The sequence below is a fragment of the Myripristis murdjan genome, chromosome 1, assembly GCF_902150065.1.
Source record: "Myripristis murdjan chromosome 1, fMyrMur1.1, whole genome shotgun sequence".
Classification (NCBI taxonomy): domain Eukaryota; kingdom Metazoa; phylum Chordata; class Actinopteri; order Holocentriformes; family Holocentridae; genus Myripristis; species Myripristis murdjan.
Window position 1 is genome coordinate 23,945,513 of NC_043980.1, and position 18,065 is coordinate 23,963,577.

At 41.9% G+C, this 18,065-nt stretch overlaps 1 protein-coding gene across 9 annotated transcripts in view; it reads left to right on the plus strand.

Annotated features, from left to right (window-relative positions):
• The window catches only part of inpp4b (inositol polyphosphate-4-phosphatase type II B), a 257,269-nt gene that overhangs the window by 115,381 nt on the left and 123,823 nt on the right, over positions 1–18,065 (plus strand). For 8 of the 9 annotated variants that reach the window (XM_030053522.1, XM_030053485.1, XM_030053476.1 and 5 more), the window contains 2 exons: positions 9,676–9,794; positions 15,399–15,515. In XM_030053522.1, the coding sequence (XP_029909382.1) occupies positions 9,676–9,794; positions 15,399–15,515 (236 nt within the window). Of the gene's footprint in view, positions 1–9,675; positions 9,795–13,047; positions 13,178–15,398; positions 15,516–18,065 lie in introns of those variants that run through there. The other variant, XM_030053530.1, reaches the window with a different exon arrangement.

Genomic DNA, 18,065 nt, shown 5'->3' on the forward strand with positions numbered 1-18,065 from the left:
GCAGTGTGCCCCTGCTTACAGTTTAGCAGCATGTGGGATTCTTTTCATTGGCTCTACTAAATTACTCCGGTTTTGATTGTGTTTCTAGAGTACAGCACTTCTGTGGATTATATTTGCAAATAAATTTCCTGATTTGGTTGCACTGCGAACATTGGTTCTGATCCAGACTTTGGTCTCTAGAGAGAAAACAAGAAAGATCAGTGAACAAAGCTAAATTACTATCTAGACACTCAAATGTTGTAGATGGCCTCCAACAGCAGCAGTTGTTCCAGAACACATATGTCAGGCTGAGTAATTGTGTGTGCACGTGCCAGTGTTTGTTTGGTGTGGGTGTTTGTGTTTGCGTTTAAAGTTGTATATGAGAGTAGTTCCTGACCTTTCCAAATCACTTCACTGCTAATTAATATTTAGTTATATCTGCCTCATTAATTATGGTGCTGTGCACACAAATTAGATGCAGTGGCTGTTTGATATTGCAAAAGTGAGAGATGGCTTTATTGTGCCTTCTGTCATGTACTATATATTTTATCAGGGACACAAGTTTTTGCTGATTCCCAATATGCCGATATTTTCCAACTCTTTTGGCACATTCCACTGGGCAAAATAAGAAAACTACTTCTACTTAGGTTATGTAAGACTTGCCATATTCATTTTCATTTTTTCTTTCAAACAAAACTGTAAGATTCATCCCACTGAAACAGGCTTGGATGATGCTCTCCCTAAGCAGGTCATGACAGCCACAAGCAGGGCAGATTTGACCTATTTCACATATCGGCGTGTCATATCGGCAGAACTCTTCATTTCAGGTCGATACGGATATTTAATTTCTAAAGCTGATATGAGCCGATAACAATGTCATGCTGAGATTATCATGCATCCCTATTACTTATGAAGGTAACCTGAAGATTACCTCTCATACGGACTACAGTAAACAGTGCTTCATACAAATATGCTGGCACGAATATGAAAAGTCATGCACACGTATTTGTGCGTGCACACACACACACACATACACACACACACACACACACACAAACACACACACACACATACGCATTCACAAACACACACAGGAACCTTTCACCACCATATTGTAATTTCAAATACCCCATCCGCTGTTTTTCTCTTCATAAGGGAGTTTTTTTCTCATCAGAGTGTCAGTGTAGATAATAGTGAACTTTGATCATGATGTGTTGAAAGTGAAGTTCTTTGAGTGCTGTGATGATTACCATAAACACAGTGAAAGCAAAAAGGATTTTATTTTCCTACTCAGTCACCAAGAAATCTTTTTTTCTTTTTGCCCCCAGTGGCAAGCGTGGCTAAGGACGTCTATGTTTGTGCTTCCCCCATATGTCAGTCCATTTAACACTTTTCTTCAAGGCAGCGTATCTTGAAATCTATTGAGTGGATTGTGATGAAATTTGGTGATCACGTTCATTGTTCTCAGAACATGAGCTCTGTCAGATTTGGTGACCTTGTGACCTTTCCTGAACAAACCCCCATCTCCCACTACTTGCACTGCTTTGATTGGCACCAGCATGCATGTGTTCAAGGAATAGACAAATGTTGGGAATGTTTTGGGGAAACTTATAGCAGTGACAATGGAATTTAAAAATGATTGATGTCAGCTTTTCTAAATTATATACCTTGATCCATTCAACAGCCAAATTTTCCTCTGTAACTTGCTCAAAAATATTACATTGTAACCAATGCAAATTTGCTGTGAATGTCAATTTAATGAATGTATTTCAAAGCTGATTGAATTCATTTTAGAATGGATGGCCAATTCACAGATTAGAAAGCCAATTATGGGTATAATTTTAAAGTCCTCTACTAATTTAACATTGTATGCTTGTCTGTGTCTTGAAAATGTACTGACTGATGAGTGTCTGTGCGCACCAGGTGAAAGATAAATTCATCTTAATTCTACAGCCTCTATTTTCCCTCCGTTTTCCCAGACCCAGTGGCAGGCAGGTGTGCGAAATGGCGGCACATGCAAATAATGTTGTCAAATTAATTGAAGCGTTGAAATAATTATCATGATGAATAATCTTCTTCCGGAGATGAGCATATATTTGTCTCCTGTGGCAACTCCCAGGGCTCCCCTCTCGATAAATGGAATTTAGATTCATTGTGGGGTCACAGAGGCCCACTGCATTAAAACTCATTTCCAGCAAATTCATCTTGAAAGAGCTCAGCATATTCCAATCACACAAAATAAATACAGCACAGTAATTGAAGCCTCCAAGGATCGGCAAACATTATTACTCCAAGTGCTCGATTGTTATGGTAATTGAGGGATCACTCTTGGCACTTTGGTAGTTGAGTTGCTTGCCTAAAATGGCAAGTCATGTTATTGATGAATTAATTTGTGCGTAAGCCAAGGCATATTATTTCAGGAATAAATGACTGAAAATCTCTACAAATATACTGTTCTTCCAAGGCACTCTTCATTCTCTCACTCTCTGTTCTTGCTCTTCGACCCATTATTTCAATCTGTCTCACTTTAATAGCGCCATACTCTTTTTCCTCTCTCCATGTCGCTCCCTCATTATCTCCCCACTCACTCATGTCCTTCCTTAAACTCTAAATGTGTCTCTAAGGGACTCCCTTGTCCTTTCCTTTTGTCACCCTCTCTATTTCCCTTTCCTGCCACCTCCACCCAGCATCATAATAGCTCTGACCTTACAGGGTCAGCTGAAGTGTCATATCCCTGTAAGAGAGCCAATCTGGTGATGCATGGATGGGCACCCGGTCCCATTTCAGTCACCAGTCTGACTGGGGTAAACTCTGCAGGAGGGTAGGGGAGATTCCTCTGCCCTGGCAAATATAGATTTCTCGAGGTGACTGATGGGACAGTCAGCAACTTATCCACACAGTATGCAGTATGCCATCTCATGCTGTGTGTTTGTGCTTGTGTGTATGTGTGTACGTGTGTGTATGCTCTGGGGGCAGAGGAGGAACATAATTACGTCAAGAAAAGAGAGCCAATGAAATGAAGGGGTGCTACAAAAAGGAGAGGTGATGAAATGATGAAATGGATGGAAAGAAAAAGATGAAGCACCATGGAATCCTCTGGCCTCTAGCTAATACAGACCTTGTGTTTGTGTGTATGTGTGTGTGTGTGTGTGTGTGTGTGTGTGTGTGTGTGTGTGTGTGTGTGTGTGTGTGTGTGTGTGTAGAAGCGTACAAGTGTATAGGTAGTCTATGCAGTTATACGTGAGTATGTGTCCTTGGGCTCCTACTGACAAATGCATGCACACCCACATATAACATGCACATCGCTACGAACACACACACACACATGCATATTGTTTTCAAGCATGTATCACAGCATATGAAAATGCTCTCAGAAATTAAGAGCTTTTGTCTTCACACAGCCGCCTCTGCTGCAGCCTTCTTGCTGCATAAGCAATTGTGAGACTTCCTTTAATGTAAGTCCAAACGATCTGGCATTAGAATCTTGAAAAGAAAAAAGGAATATAGAGTCAGAGTAGCCCCTAACAGATAATACATGCATGGGCTTTACTGCACTGCAATGCATTTAACAGCTCTGTCTCACAGCATTCCCCTAACCACACTGTTAAGAGAATAAGAGGCTCTGCATGTTATTGTCTTACTCTTATGGTCATTTTCTTTGGTGATAGATAACATCTTTGCTGTCCTCTGGTTTTACCTAGGTCAGTAGATTATGTGGCCTTTGCTACAGGCATTTGTTGTTTCATTGCTCAGTGAGGCATATGGTCACGCTGAAGTACACGCACACCCACAGGGCACAGGGAAACCCTTGGTCATCTGAGTAAATGCACTGGTCATCAGTGGTCGTATTGCAGGAAGCCTCACTGAATCCCCAAATACATTGTGTTTTTACACAAACACGCATGCACACTCATTCTGTCACACCCCAGCATTAGGTGCATTTAGCATTAGCATTTTTGATGCTCTTTTAGCAGCACTTTGGCTTAGATAGGAAAACATGGGACTGTAGAACAGATCAATCATTTGATTGATTGATTTTCCTCCTTTTTCTATTATTCCAAGAATCTGTAACATAAAAACATTTAAATATGCTGTACCAAAAACAATGACAGTATACAGCACAATCATTTACGATCACGCATTGTACACTGAAGATACTTACATACACAGATACTCCTCACAGTTAATGTTCTGCTTCACAATCCTGATCGCCTGATCCTCAAGACACAGAGTACTACTGGTTTTCTGTCCTGCCAAGTAGTTAGGAAGAGAAGTAGGAACCAGAATTGAGCAATACTAGTGTGGATGTACTGTATATTGTAGTCAAGAAAAATCCTGCCATTATGCAGTGGCAAGTTTTTGAAAAGTGCAATGAATGCAGATGTAATTTTTGGACAGTGAAAAGTGACCATGGCATTTTTACTTGTGTTGAGAAAAATGGAATCATAATTTCATAAAAACCATAAACCTAAATTACCAAAACTATGGACATGAACATGAAGTCTCATTTAACTTCTGCATTGTCTATTTTTTATATCTGTAGCAAAGCAGTGCATGTTCAATGCAAAGTGCTAAGTTAGCCTTAGAATGGCTGCATGCACCTAAGTCTATTTATAGACTAAGTTATTCCATTCACGATTCACTCTGCACTCCTCTGCTGTCGCCTTGCCCCCACTCTCAGACTCTTTTGCCCATTCTCAGACAAAACTCAGACTAAGAATGACTGCTAAAGAATACAGAGACAAAGTTGTCAGTGGATCCAATAAAAGCACCACTCAATTTAATATCACCAAATGAGATACTGTACTTTGGATACTTTTCAGTAAATCCCATGACATACCCTGGAGAATTGGCAGAATTAGGAAATGCGATTTAGTCTAATGAAATCAAGGGCCTATTTCAGAGCTGATGTCACATGATTTGAACAGAATAGACGGAGACGGAGCTTCCTCAGTGATGGAGTACAAGGGGCTCATCACATACTCCTTCAGACCTCCTAAACTAAGTCGGATCCTAACATACATTAGCCCATTTTTAGAAAAATCAAGTAGTTATTCATTCAGTATTTAGTAGCCAGTTTTCTTACTAAACATGAGACAGTTAAAAGATATCTGAGTGCATATCATAATGTATTGAGACACTAGATGATAGTTATGTACTGTACATTCAGTGGCAAATGTAATAGGATAAGGCCAGACAAAAAAATAAATAAATAAATAAATAAATAAAAACTCTGAGTGTCCCATTTAACCCCCGAGTCAGGTTATTTTATTGGCCTCTGTGTAAAAATAAAATAAAAAAAATAAAATAAAGGCAATATGCGACCGAGTGTGACCTTGTTGGCATTGGTCAAAAGTTAAGCAGGGCTTTTATTTTGATCTCTGTTGCACTCGCCTTATTTGTGATGTTCTCGCGTAACTTCGGAAAATAACTTCATGGAATCACACGCCACCGACAGCACTGGCTGGAAAGAATGGATTTCCGCACGGTGTGTGTGTGATTTGTCCTCGCAAACCACCAGCGAAAATAATCCAACTACAAGAGAACCCTTTGCAGGTGTAGTGAAAGAGGTGAATCAGTGCCATTGTAGATTTGCAGCAGATTTGACGGGGGATCTGTCATGTTTGCCTGCTGCCCCCTCTGTGGAGCTTGGCTGTATGGGTGTATTCGACTTCAGGTACCTAGCGCTGCGATGCGAGCCAGAGACACCTCCCTCTGGTAGTAATAACGCTGCTCCGTCCGTTAAAAAGGTGGTAACTTATGCAGCTATTGAATTAATTATATTTAAAAAGCAACCCATGCATCACTTCTGAAAATAAAAAAAAAGAATAAAATAAAATAAAATCCCTACCTACCCATCCTTCCCATGAATAAATAAAATAAAATAAATCCCCCCCACCCATCCTTAAAATGCTAAATTAAAAAAAAACATAAAATAAAATGAATTCCCTACCTATTCATGCCCTTAAATGACAAGGAACCGGAACCCAAAGTATTTTTTTGTTTGGCCTAATAGTGTACTCTTGGTATTTTTTGCCATGTTGTGTGCTCATAAAGTTCTATTTCTCTTTCAGATACTTTTTGGCATATTTATCTTTATTGGATAGCTTAGAGTAGAGAGAAGCAGGAAAGACTGAGGAAGAGAGAGTGAGGGATAATGTGACAAAGGCCCAAGGCCAGATTTGAACCCAGGACATAGTGATTACATGATATGTGCTTTAAATTTGTATTTCTGATCAGAGGATTAATTGTACCAGAGGCAAATATGCAGCCAGTCAGCTGATGGTACCATAAACACATCAGGGTTGTAGTTACTGTTGCAGATTGTACAAATTGACCGCCAAAATAAGCCTTTTGAATGTTGTTCAATGTCCAAGTTTTCAACCACATATTATTGTGCCCTATTTCACAAAGTATGTTTAGTTGCACATAGTGTCAGTTGGAATGGAAGTTGCAGAGATATCCCACTTTAGAAATAGAAACAGCTCTTTAGTTTTAAATGCAGAAAATGTCATCTGTTTTCAGTGCATTCCTGCAGACAAGTGTGTGACAAATGCTCATTAAATCAGAACTTTGTTTATGTTTCTCTTGGCAAACAAGTCAAGGTTAGGACACTCACCTTGGCAGTTCAATCAGCATTCTAACACTGCTGGAAAACGCCTGATCCGAGCTTGATTTTACAATAGGGATTTTACAATAGAGAAACAAAACTGTGTGTTTGTGTGTGTGTCCATCAGCCTGCTTTCATACACACACACACACACACACACACACACACACACACAAACACACACACACATATAGATATATATATATATATATATATATACACTATATTACCAAAAGTATTCGCTCACCTGCCTTTACTCATACTATGAACTGAAGTGCCATCCCATTCCTAACCCATAGAGTTCAATATGATGTCGGTCCACCTTTTGCAGCTATTACAGCTTCAACTCTTCTGGGAAGACTGTCCACAAGGTTGAGGAGAGTGTTTATAGGAATTTTTGACCATTCTTCCAAAAGCACATTGGTGAGGTCACACACTGATGTTGGTCGAGAAGGCCTGGCTCTCAGTCTCCGCTCTAATTCATCCCAAAGGTGTTCTATCGGGTTCAGGTCAGGACTTGACTGTGCAGGCCAGTCAAGTTCATCCACACCAGACTCTGTCATCCATGTCTTTATGGACCTTGCTTTGTGCACTGGTGCACAGTCATGTTGGAAGAGGAAGGGGCCCGCTCCAAACTGTTCCCACAAGGGAGCATGGAATTGTCCAAAATGTTTTGGTATCCTGAAGCATTCAAAGTTCCTTTCACTGGAACTAAGGGGCCAAGCCCAGCTCCTGAAAAACAACCCCACACCATAATTCCTCCTCCACCAAATTTCACAGTCGGCACAATGCAGTCTGAAATGTACCGTTCTCCTGGCAACCTCCAAACCCAGACTCGTCCATCAGATTGCCAGATGGAAAAGCGTGATTCATCACTCCAGAGAACGCGTCTCCACTGCTCTAGAGGCCAGTGGCGGCGTGCTTTACACCATTGCATCCGACGCTTTGCATTGCACTTGGTGATGTGTGGCTTGGCTGCAGCTGCTCGGCCATGGAAACCCATTCCATGAAGCTCTCTGCGTACTGTACTTGGGCTAATCTGAAGGTCACATGAAGTTTGTAGCTCTGTAGCAATTGACTGTGCAGAAAGTCGGCGACCTCTTTGCACTATGCGCTTCAGCATCCGCTGACCCCTCTCCGTCACTTTACGTGGCCTACCACTTCGTGGCTGAGTTGCTGTTGTTCCCAAACGCTTCCATTTTGTTATAATAGAGCTGACAGTTGACTGTGGAATATTTAGGAGCGAGGAAATTTCACGACTGGATTTGTTGCACAGGTGGCATCCTATGACAGTTCCACGCTGGAATTCACTGAGCTCCTGAGAGCGGCCCATTCTTTCACAAATGTCTTGTTTCACAGTCTGCATGCCTGAGTGCTTGATTTTATACACCTGTGGCCAGGCCAAGTGATTAGGACACCTGATTCTGATCATTTGAATGGGTGAGCGAATACTTTTGGTAATATAGTGTATATATATATATATATATATATATATATAGATAGATAGATAGATATAGATATATATATCATAATCTCCCAGGTCACCAAGAGATAGTTACATAAACCACATGATGTACCTCTCATTTCTTCTGCTAACTTTATTGCTGCTCCTCACTCTTCCTCAATATCTTTCACAAGAACCTCATTCATTTCCAGTTGCTGTTCAGTTGCTTATATAATAAAACCAAACCCACAGAGATGGAACTGCACAAGAACAACCTCATGTCTCTGCTTTTTTTTTTTAATGGATTTTCACCCATTGAGTGATGTTACCAAGACATTCTGCAGAGTAATGTGTGAAACTGACCAGGCGTCGCAAGCAGATCAATTGTTGTTTACATGCCAGGATTCTGCTGGGTGGATAAAATGCGCCACTTGGACTGGATCCAAAGAGGTTGCTGAGCACAAATTTCTCATTACTGTGCTCAAGTGTATACAAATGTTCATTAATACATTAATTCAGTGCCATATGGAGGACTTTGCTGGATGTCAGAGTGGGTGGTTTTGTTTTTTTCTTATTTTTAAAGGCTTTAGTGTGAAGCAAATGCAAACACACTTTAAACACATCAAACCTTAATTTCAAAGAGTCCTCAGTGTTGTGAACCCCGCTCCCTCCACAAAAAGATTCTTCTTTATTTAATGAAACATTTTGTCCAAATCAACACTTTATCTGGTATGTTCCTAAAAGCTAAGGGGTAAGCCAACATCTCAAATGTTCGCTGACCATGAAAACATCTGCCAGAGACAGATGAGGATTGAATAAATAAATGTTTTTTTTTTTTTTTTTTTTTTGTTTTTTTTAGTGCCTGATGTGAAAATAATGAGAAAATAGGTTGCTTGTAGTATTTATCAAGGTTAATATTGATTTACCTCTCACGAGTGTCAGTGAATATTACAATGTTAGGGGGAGTTGCTATCTGTAACCAGGAAGTGCTGGTTTCCTATAAAGGAATTGTGGGAAGCAAAGTCTTCCTGTCCTTAGAAGCCAGTGCGACAGAGTGGCAAACTGTTTTTGCTGTGGAAACGAAAGCCTAATGAAACTTATTTCTCATGGCTAGAGGGAATTCTACTCACCTGGCTGCCATTTTTATCAGCTGCTGAGGCAACAATTTTATATCTCAGTTTTATTAATAGTATTTTTCATTTACTTCTCCAAACTGTCATTGTGTTTTGGCAGGGATTGGGCATAAAAGGTGAGGACAGTGTATGAACAGAGCAAAGTAAAGATTTAACTTTTGGTCTTTAGAGAGAATGCTGCTGTCCAGGGCCACAGCATGTGACTTCCTGTCTGACAGGGGATACTTCCTGGGGATTTGGACAATCTCTGAACCCTCATCCTCTGCCGCTTTCACTTCCTATCTTCCTCTGGGGATGAGGGAAAGGATTTACTGCGTTCTTCTCCTCTCGTGTCCCCTATTCCACTTTTGACCCGGGCTTGTGTGATTCTTGTTGCTTTCGTGTCTTTCGTAAGGGCTTGTCTCTCCCTCTCATCTTCATTTTCCCTCTCTACTCTGTTTTCTCCTGGTCTCCTGTTCTCCCCAAACCTCTTCTACCTCCACCCTCTCTCTCTTCCCCTCTTTCTGTAGCATGTAATGATCTGGTGGCCTCAGGCAGAGACAGGAAGCCCAACGCGCTCATCCAGGTGGCTGTCATAGACCCCCACGAGCAGTGCCTCGTCTCCCACGCCTGCACAGAGATAGTGGAGGTAAGGGCACACACACACACACACACACACACACACACACACACACACACCATCCCATCTCCCTCTGACCGACCTCTGATGTTTGTTGTTTTTCTGCGTCTCTGGGTCACTGGACCTCGCTGGATGTTCTCTCCATCTCTCTCTGCCCTCCTTTTTCTCAACCTTTTCTTTTCATCTGAACCAGTGAGCTGGAACACACAATGAACGTTAACCTCCTTCACTCTTCCATTTCCTATGACAGTTCAGCCAGGATATCCAAGTATAAGAGTCAGGGTATAGCTTTCAATTGGGGAGTATTTGAAGTATGTGTTTGTATTTATGTGTGTATAATTGTTGCCTGTTCCCCACAGTGAGGGAAAGTCTCTGCGCTCTTTGACCTCTTCAAACGCTTCTTTTATTACCACCAGTGTGAGCGCCGCTGCTATGGCAACAACCGCACAAGTGTTTTTTTGGGCGGCAACAGCTGCCCCCTGTCCCAGTATGGAAAACCCACTCACACGCATGTACATACACATGCACACACTGAGTCTCTGTTTCTCCCTTTTTCGCTTTCATTTTTTCCTTTGCCACATTGCTCATGTGGGCAAAATCTCATGAGCAATAACTACCGAAACATGTTTATTTTCCTTCTAATTCAATATATCTGAATTAGCAGAGCAGTCTCTTTTAAGACTGCATTTCAACTCTTCCTCCCTAAGTCTAACCAAGGGAACACCAGTGTCTGTGTGAGTGTGTGTGTGTGTGTGTGTGTGTGTGTGTGTGTGAGAGAGAGAGAGAGAGAGTGTGTGTTGTGCCTGTATGTGTGGAAACACAGGATGTGGTGGGATACTGTATGCTGGCCCAGCCAGCCATGCAGACACTCTCAGTGCCGCTGGAGTTATGATTCCATGACCATAATGTTCAGGATTTGGAGTAGGAGCTGAGGATATGGACTGCTTTCGACTTCACAAAAACAGGGTATGTGCAAATTCTTTGTAGCTAAGCAAGTCTGCTAGGGAGAGACGAGAGAGGACTGCAGCCATTTAAGAGGTGCTTAAGATGATATAAGAGGTGTTTGCTGTGCCATTTAATCAGTTTATTAGCTCTTATAGTGTAACACAAATAAAAATGTCTCCCAACTATTTTAGTGCTTTAAAAACAAATTATCAGTCAGATCAATGGTATTTAAATTATTTAGTTCCAGAAGTATAGCACAGTACAGAAAAATTCTGAGTGACCCTCAGTAAGGATAGATTCCCAATTATCATAAGCATCATAGTAGTTATCAGATGTTATAGATGTTATAGATGGTGATGGAAGTGAGGACCATTTAGACTCAGCTGGCAAAAAATATGGAATACATGTAGGTAAAAAGGGGGATACCAGTAAGTTGGCCCCACAATGACCATGTAGACTTAACCGTTATACTACATTCTTTTTCCACATTTGTCAGTTCAGTCTACAGGGTCCTCACATTCATTCAGCCTTTTGCAGCTTTGCAAAATGTACCTTTGAAGGAATCTAATTTAAATTGGGTCCAAGATCCACACCAAAGATATTATTTTGAAAAAATAACTCAGTAATAGTACTTCTACAATTTGTAGCCCTTTTCCACCTCTGCAGATGAATGAATGACCAGTTATAGGGTTTCCCACCCCTTCACTGTTTCGTTGAGTGTTGTCTGGCAGTCGTCACAATGGCGACATGCACAGCAGCAGCTGTTCATTAACCTATCTGACCAAAGGAGAGGAGCTGTGTGTGTGTGTGTGTGTGTGTGTGTGTGTGTGTGTGTGTGTGTGTGTGTGTGTGTGTGTGTGTGTGTGTGTGTGTGTGTGCGCGCACTGGTATGCATGTATGTTGTGCCCCACTGTGTATGTAGTACAAGCTCCAAGACAGCCTGACTGCCACTTGTGTTTCTCTTGTTTGTCACATTCCCAAGAGGCCCACTCTCAACAACTGGTCCTGGGTTTTCTGGACACTGATTGGAGCCCTTCTTAGCAACTGGTTGGCTGGAGGTTTTCACATTAGCCTTACACATGTGGTAGGAGTGTTATCTGGGCCCCAAATATATGATATATGATACCATACAAGGGCTTTCTGTAGAAGATGCTGGGACTGGCCAACTGTTATATAGTGATCTCCAGTCTTATCCATGAATTACCAGACAGCATGATAACATTTAAGTGTATCTGGTCTGGATTTGGCTTGTACTTGAACTTGTCAGTAAGTTTCTCAAATTGGCATTGGTTTAAAAAAAAAAAAAAACTCAGTGCAACACTGAGGTTAGTGGAGTATGCAAAGTTAAAGGCACACCTTAGGCTACTGTAGCTTTAATCTGTGTTTCAGATACTCACTGTTCCTGAGCGTACCTCAGAACATTGTCCGTTACTGTAGCTGGAGATAAAAATGTGTCAGATTTCCGAATACAGCAGCACCCCCACCCCCCACCCCCCACCCTTTTTTTTAATCTCTACAGTGCAAGCGCTTGTCTCAGTGTGGGTACTGTATCTTAATCTGCTGTTGGTAAAACGAAGACGACCACTGACAACTAGAGACGCTAAACCGCTTTAAAGCTCTTTAAAGTACAATAGGAAGCATCTTCAACAAATTATATTTGAAGCTGCAAGAGGGAAAAAACAGCTATCTAGCATCTCTTACTGAATAGCTCAGTGGAGAGATGGCCTTTTTTTGAGGAACATTAAATGCTTTGTTATCCCCACATCCCCATGCTTTCTCAGTATGTTGTGCATGGCAGCAAAAAAGAGGAGAAATTGGGATGGAAAGAGTGGCATTTTTGCCCAATACTAATAGGGCTGCATGGGAAAATCCCATTCTAAAAACATGGCCCCTGGGTCCAGGAGTGGTGACACTCAAGGGGATTTGACATCACGCACAGCCAGGGGATAAAACGGTCTTTGATGTCATGCTAGTCAAGCAAAGCACCCAACGCTTGGAACTTGCCCAAAACGTCTAGTCTGTGTGTGTGTGTGTGTGTGTGTGTGTGTGTGTGTGTGTGTGTGTGTGTGTGTGTGTGTGTGCATGCGTGTGTGTGTGTGTAAATCTGAGTGGTCAAGGAAATGAATGAGAAAAAACACCAACAGAGAAAGACTTCAGCCTGAATACTCTTTCTTCCCCCACCCCAGTCACCCACCCAAATGCACATACATGCACACCCTCTAATGGCGTAAATTGCCCATCCTGTGGAATTTTGAAACCCGAACAGACAAAAAGACAAGAGAGGGGCAGTTGTGTCCCACAGCATATGTTGACCAGTTGTATGTCTGACTGGCTGACTTCTCTGTAAATGGGGACAAGCTTACTACTTTAGCTCATCTCAACCCGTCAGGAACTCTAAGAAGATTCGGTTGAAGATTCGGTTGTAGCCGTGGCAGCCAAGCATGCTGGTAAGTCTGAATGAGGCCTATTCAGTGTGCCAGTAGGGGACGAGGAAGGTGTTAGATGTGTATGTGTGTTTGTGTGTGTCTGTATGTGTGTTCACTAGCTGCATGCCCCTGTGTACAGTGGGTCAGTCTGTCTGTCTGTCTGCTGAAAAGCGTTCTGCTGTATAAGCACAGGTTAGGTCAGTTATACACCAAGCTCAAGGCAGTTCGCTGGTCTCACAGAGTCTTTACTCACCGGGCTGAACCAGGCTGTGTGTTGAGCATGTTATGCCTCACAAAGCTTCATGGCTGGGTGGCAAGATGGCACTACTGGGCATCAAGATTGGTGTTACCATGCCTGGGGGAGTGCATAAGGCTGAAACAAGCCACAGTGGATTTGTTTTATTTTCCCACTCTCAGCACTTGGAAGATTTCTGTAAATACGAGGGATCAAAAGGGTTAGTGATGCAGGAAGGAGATGGGTCTATGTGTATCTTTTATGTCTCTGTGTACTTCAACATCTAATTCTGTCTTTGTGAGAGTGTGTGTGTGTGTGTGTGTGTGTGTGTGTGTGTGTGTGTGTGTGTGTGTGTGTCTGTGTCTGTGTCTGTGTCTGTGTCTGTGTATTAACTACACTGCAGCTTTTAGGTAGGTTCATGCTTTGGCCCCCAACTCTCACAGACCTCTTATCCTAGCCTAGGGCTCTAATAGTTGGTGTGTCAGTGGACAGAGACTCAACTAAGCTGATTCAACAGTTGGTTGTTTTAAAGTCAGGGCATTTGTTCAGCCAATTAATTGACATCCAACATACATTTGTCAAACAGTGATACCCTGTTAATGAGTGTGACAGGGGTTTTCAGTGGCAGTAGTCAGGAATATGTCCTTACTTGCAGATTTTACCTATGGGTGTTTACATACATGACAGTGTGCATGTTTTTCTGTGTCTAGCTGTCTGTCTCTGTCTATCTCAATCTCATATCTCACTCCTTCCTCTGTGCCCCTGCCGTCCCAGAGGGTTGCGTTCCAGAGACGCCCATCAGAGCTGGGCACAGGAAAAGGAAGCCCCCAGTGTAAACACGCATTGCTTTGAATCGGTTTGAGCAGACGACACCAAATGGGTCAACAATCCCTGAGTCTTCCCAGAAATGCTGCTTTTGTGCGCTCAACATTTCACAGAGAACTTGCTTTATAGATATTTCTCACACTGTAAAAATATGCATTTGTTCAAGATGCTTTTCTAGGGGTTTTGCCTTTACTTGACAATTCAAAGAAAAGAGAGACAGGAAGGTTTGATAAAGAAATGATATGCGACAACCATCCTGGGCTAGATCTGAACCCAGGATACTATGGTTTCACAATATGTGCCTTAGCCAGTGGGGCCACAATACACCCCAAAATATGTATCCTAGGAGATGATTTCGTATTTGATTTTATTTATCTTAAAATCTGAAAACATTGATATCAAGTAATTTAAGTGAATAATTACACTTGTTTACAGTGCAAATTAACTTGCTTTAAGAATCTTTTTGAAACATGCGATATTATCTTGATGCATATTGTCAGTTCTTCCAAGAAATGCTCCAAACAAGAGAAATTGCATTGGAAAACAAGTGAAATTATCTCATCCCACTGGCAGTTGTTTTTTTTTTTTTTTTTTTTTTTCTTTTCTTTTCTTTTTTTTTTCCTTAAAACATAACATGGAGGATCTAAACAGGCTGTAGTGATCTTAAAACTTGTGGGAGGTAAATAAGATGACTGGGCATGGTGACTCTATAAATGCTGTGAGTTACTATTAGCTGAAGCTGTTCAGCCCTCTGGTATGTGTAAAGCCCAGCACAGGTTGCTGTGGCAGGTAATCCCATTGGCACCATACTGCTGTGGCAGCTCTCCTGCCAACATTCCTTGCTCCTGGCCTGGTCTCTCCACTGGGAGGCTCCAGTTATGCCACAGCTCCAGGTTGACCCACCAGGGAGAGCTCTATCTTCTCCTCTTCCATGCCCAGGAGAGGCAGTAGGGGAGGAGAGGGGAGCGGGGAGGAACGCCAGGAGGAGGACAAACTGAGCCCAGCTGTTGGCTCATTCATCCACCCAAGTCTCCCTCCCTCTTTTCACCCTTTGGCTTCTGTCTTTCTCATCAGCATGCGTGTTGCAGCACACATGTACATGGGGGTACAGACAGCTACACAACACATAGACAGACACACTTCTCATCCTTTATTTCTTTGTGTTGTCCCTCTTTTTGACAGGCGAACAGAGACCCGCTGTTTCTGACGGGGGTGACCTTCCCTCCAGAGTATCCTGCTAGCCCAGAGACACTAGTCAAGCTAACTGTCTATGATGCGAAGGACAAGAGCCAGGATTCAGTGAGTAAACAGCTGCTGTTTTTTGCTGAGTGTGTGTTCATTTTATGTTTTTATGTTACAAGTACAGAGAGAGAGAGAGAGAGAGAGAGAGAGAGAGAGAGAGATGTTGTGAAGGATTCATTTTTTGACTGCTGCATTTGTGTTTTTGGTTATGGCGTACTAAACTTAAGACTTTAGGGGGCATGAAAATGAAAAGCTGCAAGAACACCACAGCAGAGTCCCACAATGTATAAATTTATCCTACAAAGTTTGAGGTGATAAGTTGTGTGGCAGATTATAGTGAACAGTGAATTATAGCACTGAGTTAGTAATCATGCATGCGCTGTCAGTCTCAAACTCTTGACTTGGGTTGTGAAGGAAAAGGGTGTGCAGCCTTCGATGAGCATCTGAGCAGGGCAGCCAGGCCTTTGGCATTCTTCCCTTGGGAATACCAGCCGGCACATCAGTGGGAATGGGAAAGAGAGCCAGACATAGAATCCTGAATGGCCCAGGCCCTCTGATTCAGAGCTTTTGAACACACTTTATAACAAGCTCCCGAGTGTGTGGGTGTATCCTTGATCTCAGTCAAGCAGCCCACACATCCCTGGGTGTCAAGATCTTAATTTGTCATAACTTACTATAAAACATTCATGACCTATATGATATGAGTAAGGATTCCATTAAGGCAGTGGTTAATGATTATGATTTGTAACTTTATCACATTAAGAATCTCATTGAAATGATAATACAAGCATTAATGCAGAATGAAAAATGCTAAAATGCTGAAGACTGAAAAAAAAAGAAAAGCACAAACTGCCCTTCCCACTGCAAGGGAAGTCATGATCAAGTCTAAAATAAAATAAAAACTATAGTATTGCATTAGATGTATGAACACTGACTTGTATGAACATTTCCTTTACTGTTGCCAGAGGTACAGTATCTCTTGTAACTTTTGATTGTATGTTGGCATGCAATCCCAAGTCAAACTTTGCTGGAGTGGGAGTACAGTGGTTTGTTGTAATGTGTATAGCAGAAATTCACAGTGAACAACACCTATGTGAAGGCAAAACTGTTGAAACTCAACTGTTACCTTCCTACATACACAAGAAACATTTTTCATACTTTGTGGTGTGTTGCCATCCAAAGAGGTTAGGTTATATTGAAAAATGAATACTGTATGTGGGTAAGCAAGCTAACACCTGGATGTAAAGATAAGTTATTGATGCCTAGTAAAACATGTACCACCTGAATTAAAATTAATAACAAAGACTTCATGTAAAAACAACAACAAAAACTAACAGTAATCCTGTTGTTTCTTTTCTTTTTATTTTATTTTTAGACATACTGTAAGGTGCAGGAGCTGTATGCCCTGTCAGTCAATGCCATCTAAATTTTACAGTTGTCAATTCCCAAACGTAAATGAAGGAGTTGAAATTTAAGATGTGTCTCGACAAATATGAGTTGTGAATAGCAAATGGGACAATTCAACTTCCTTTTGTTAACTCCTTGGGGACCTGAAGTATGTCTCTCTCTCTGTCTCTCATGCCGTCTCTCTCTTTCTTTCTCTCTCTCTCTCTCTCTCTCTCTCTCTCTCTTCTCACTGTGAGTCAGATTTCCGACTAGCGCCTGTCAGTCTGTCAAGAATATCATTGATACACTACACTACACTTCACTCAAGCTTGGCTTTCAGAGCTTAAGGCTGAACCAGCAGCCTTCTACAGGACAGGTCCTGTTGTGACTCTCTGACTATTCACTCCTGTTTCTCATCTCCTCGCCCCCACAGGGATCAAATGGAAAACTTTTGAGTGATGAGTTGGATCACGACTCTGTAACAATTTCAAGAAAATTGTTCAAATTCCCTTTCCATTTCTCTTACTAAAACACGTCTTCTAGTGGCCTTGATATAATTCTGGATCTTTCTTCCTGTTTTTCCTCAGGCACCATGGCTCTCATGCTGTGGTTGACTTTTAGATTTTAGGCTCCGCTTGGCTGGGCACAGCGCGCTTGTCTGGGTCTCATTAGAGAGTCTTTAAGTGACACAGGCATGACCCTGAACACGAGCTGGCACAACGCATCAGCCCCCAGCCGCTTAAGTGGCAAAACGAGAATCACCCAGCCAAGCCCCAGTCATTTAATGTTGCATTTTTTGAAAGAGAGCATGAGGGCAATTTGCTCTCTCCTTGTTTGCGTGTGTGGTGTGGGTGTGTGTGTTTTACAAATCAGCTGTCAAAGTTTTACATATCAGTTTCCGCTCCTGTTATAGTTCGCCAGAAGTTGTCTCACTAGCTGATTCAATATAATGGTACAGTAGCTAGTAGATAGCACATATGGTAAGCACATTTTTTTTTTTCCTTTCAGAATTTTCCAGTGTGTCTGACGTGCCACGCTGTCTATTCACCATAAGAGATTTGGAGTAGAAATTAGAGGAAAAGAAATTGAGACGGTGGGGGGAGAAAAACCAGATGGAGCAAGGTTTATAGATGACTGCTTTAACATTCGTAGACGACCAGAGAATTTCATACTAGGATGATTTGCCTGTGCCTTGGGCTTCCCAGTTAAGATATTCTGAGA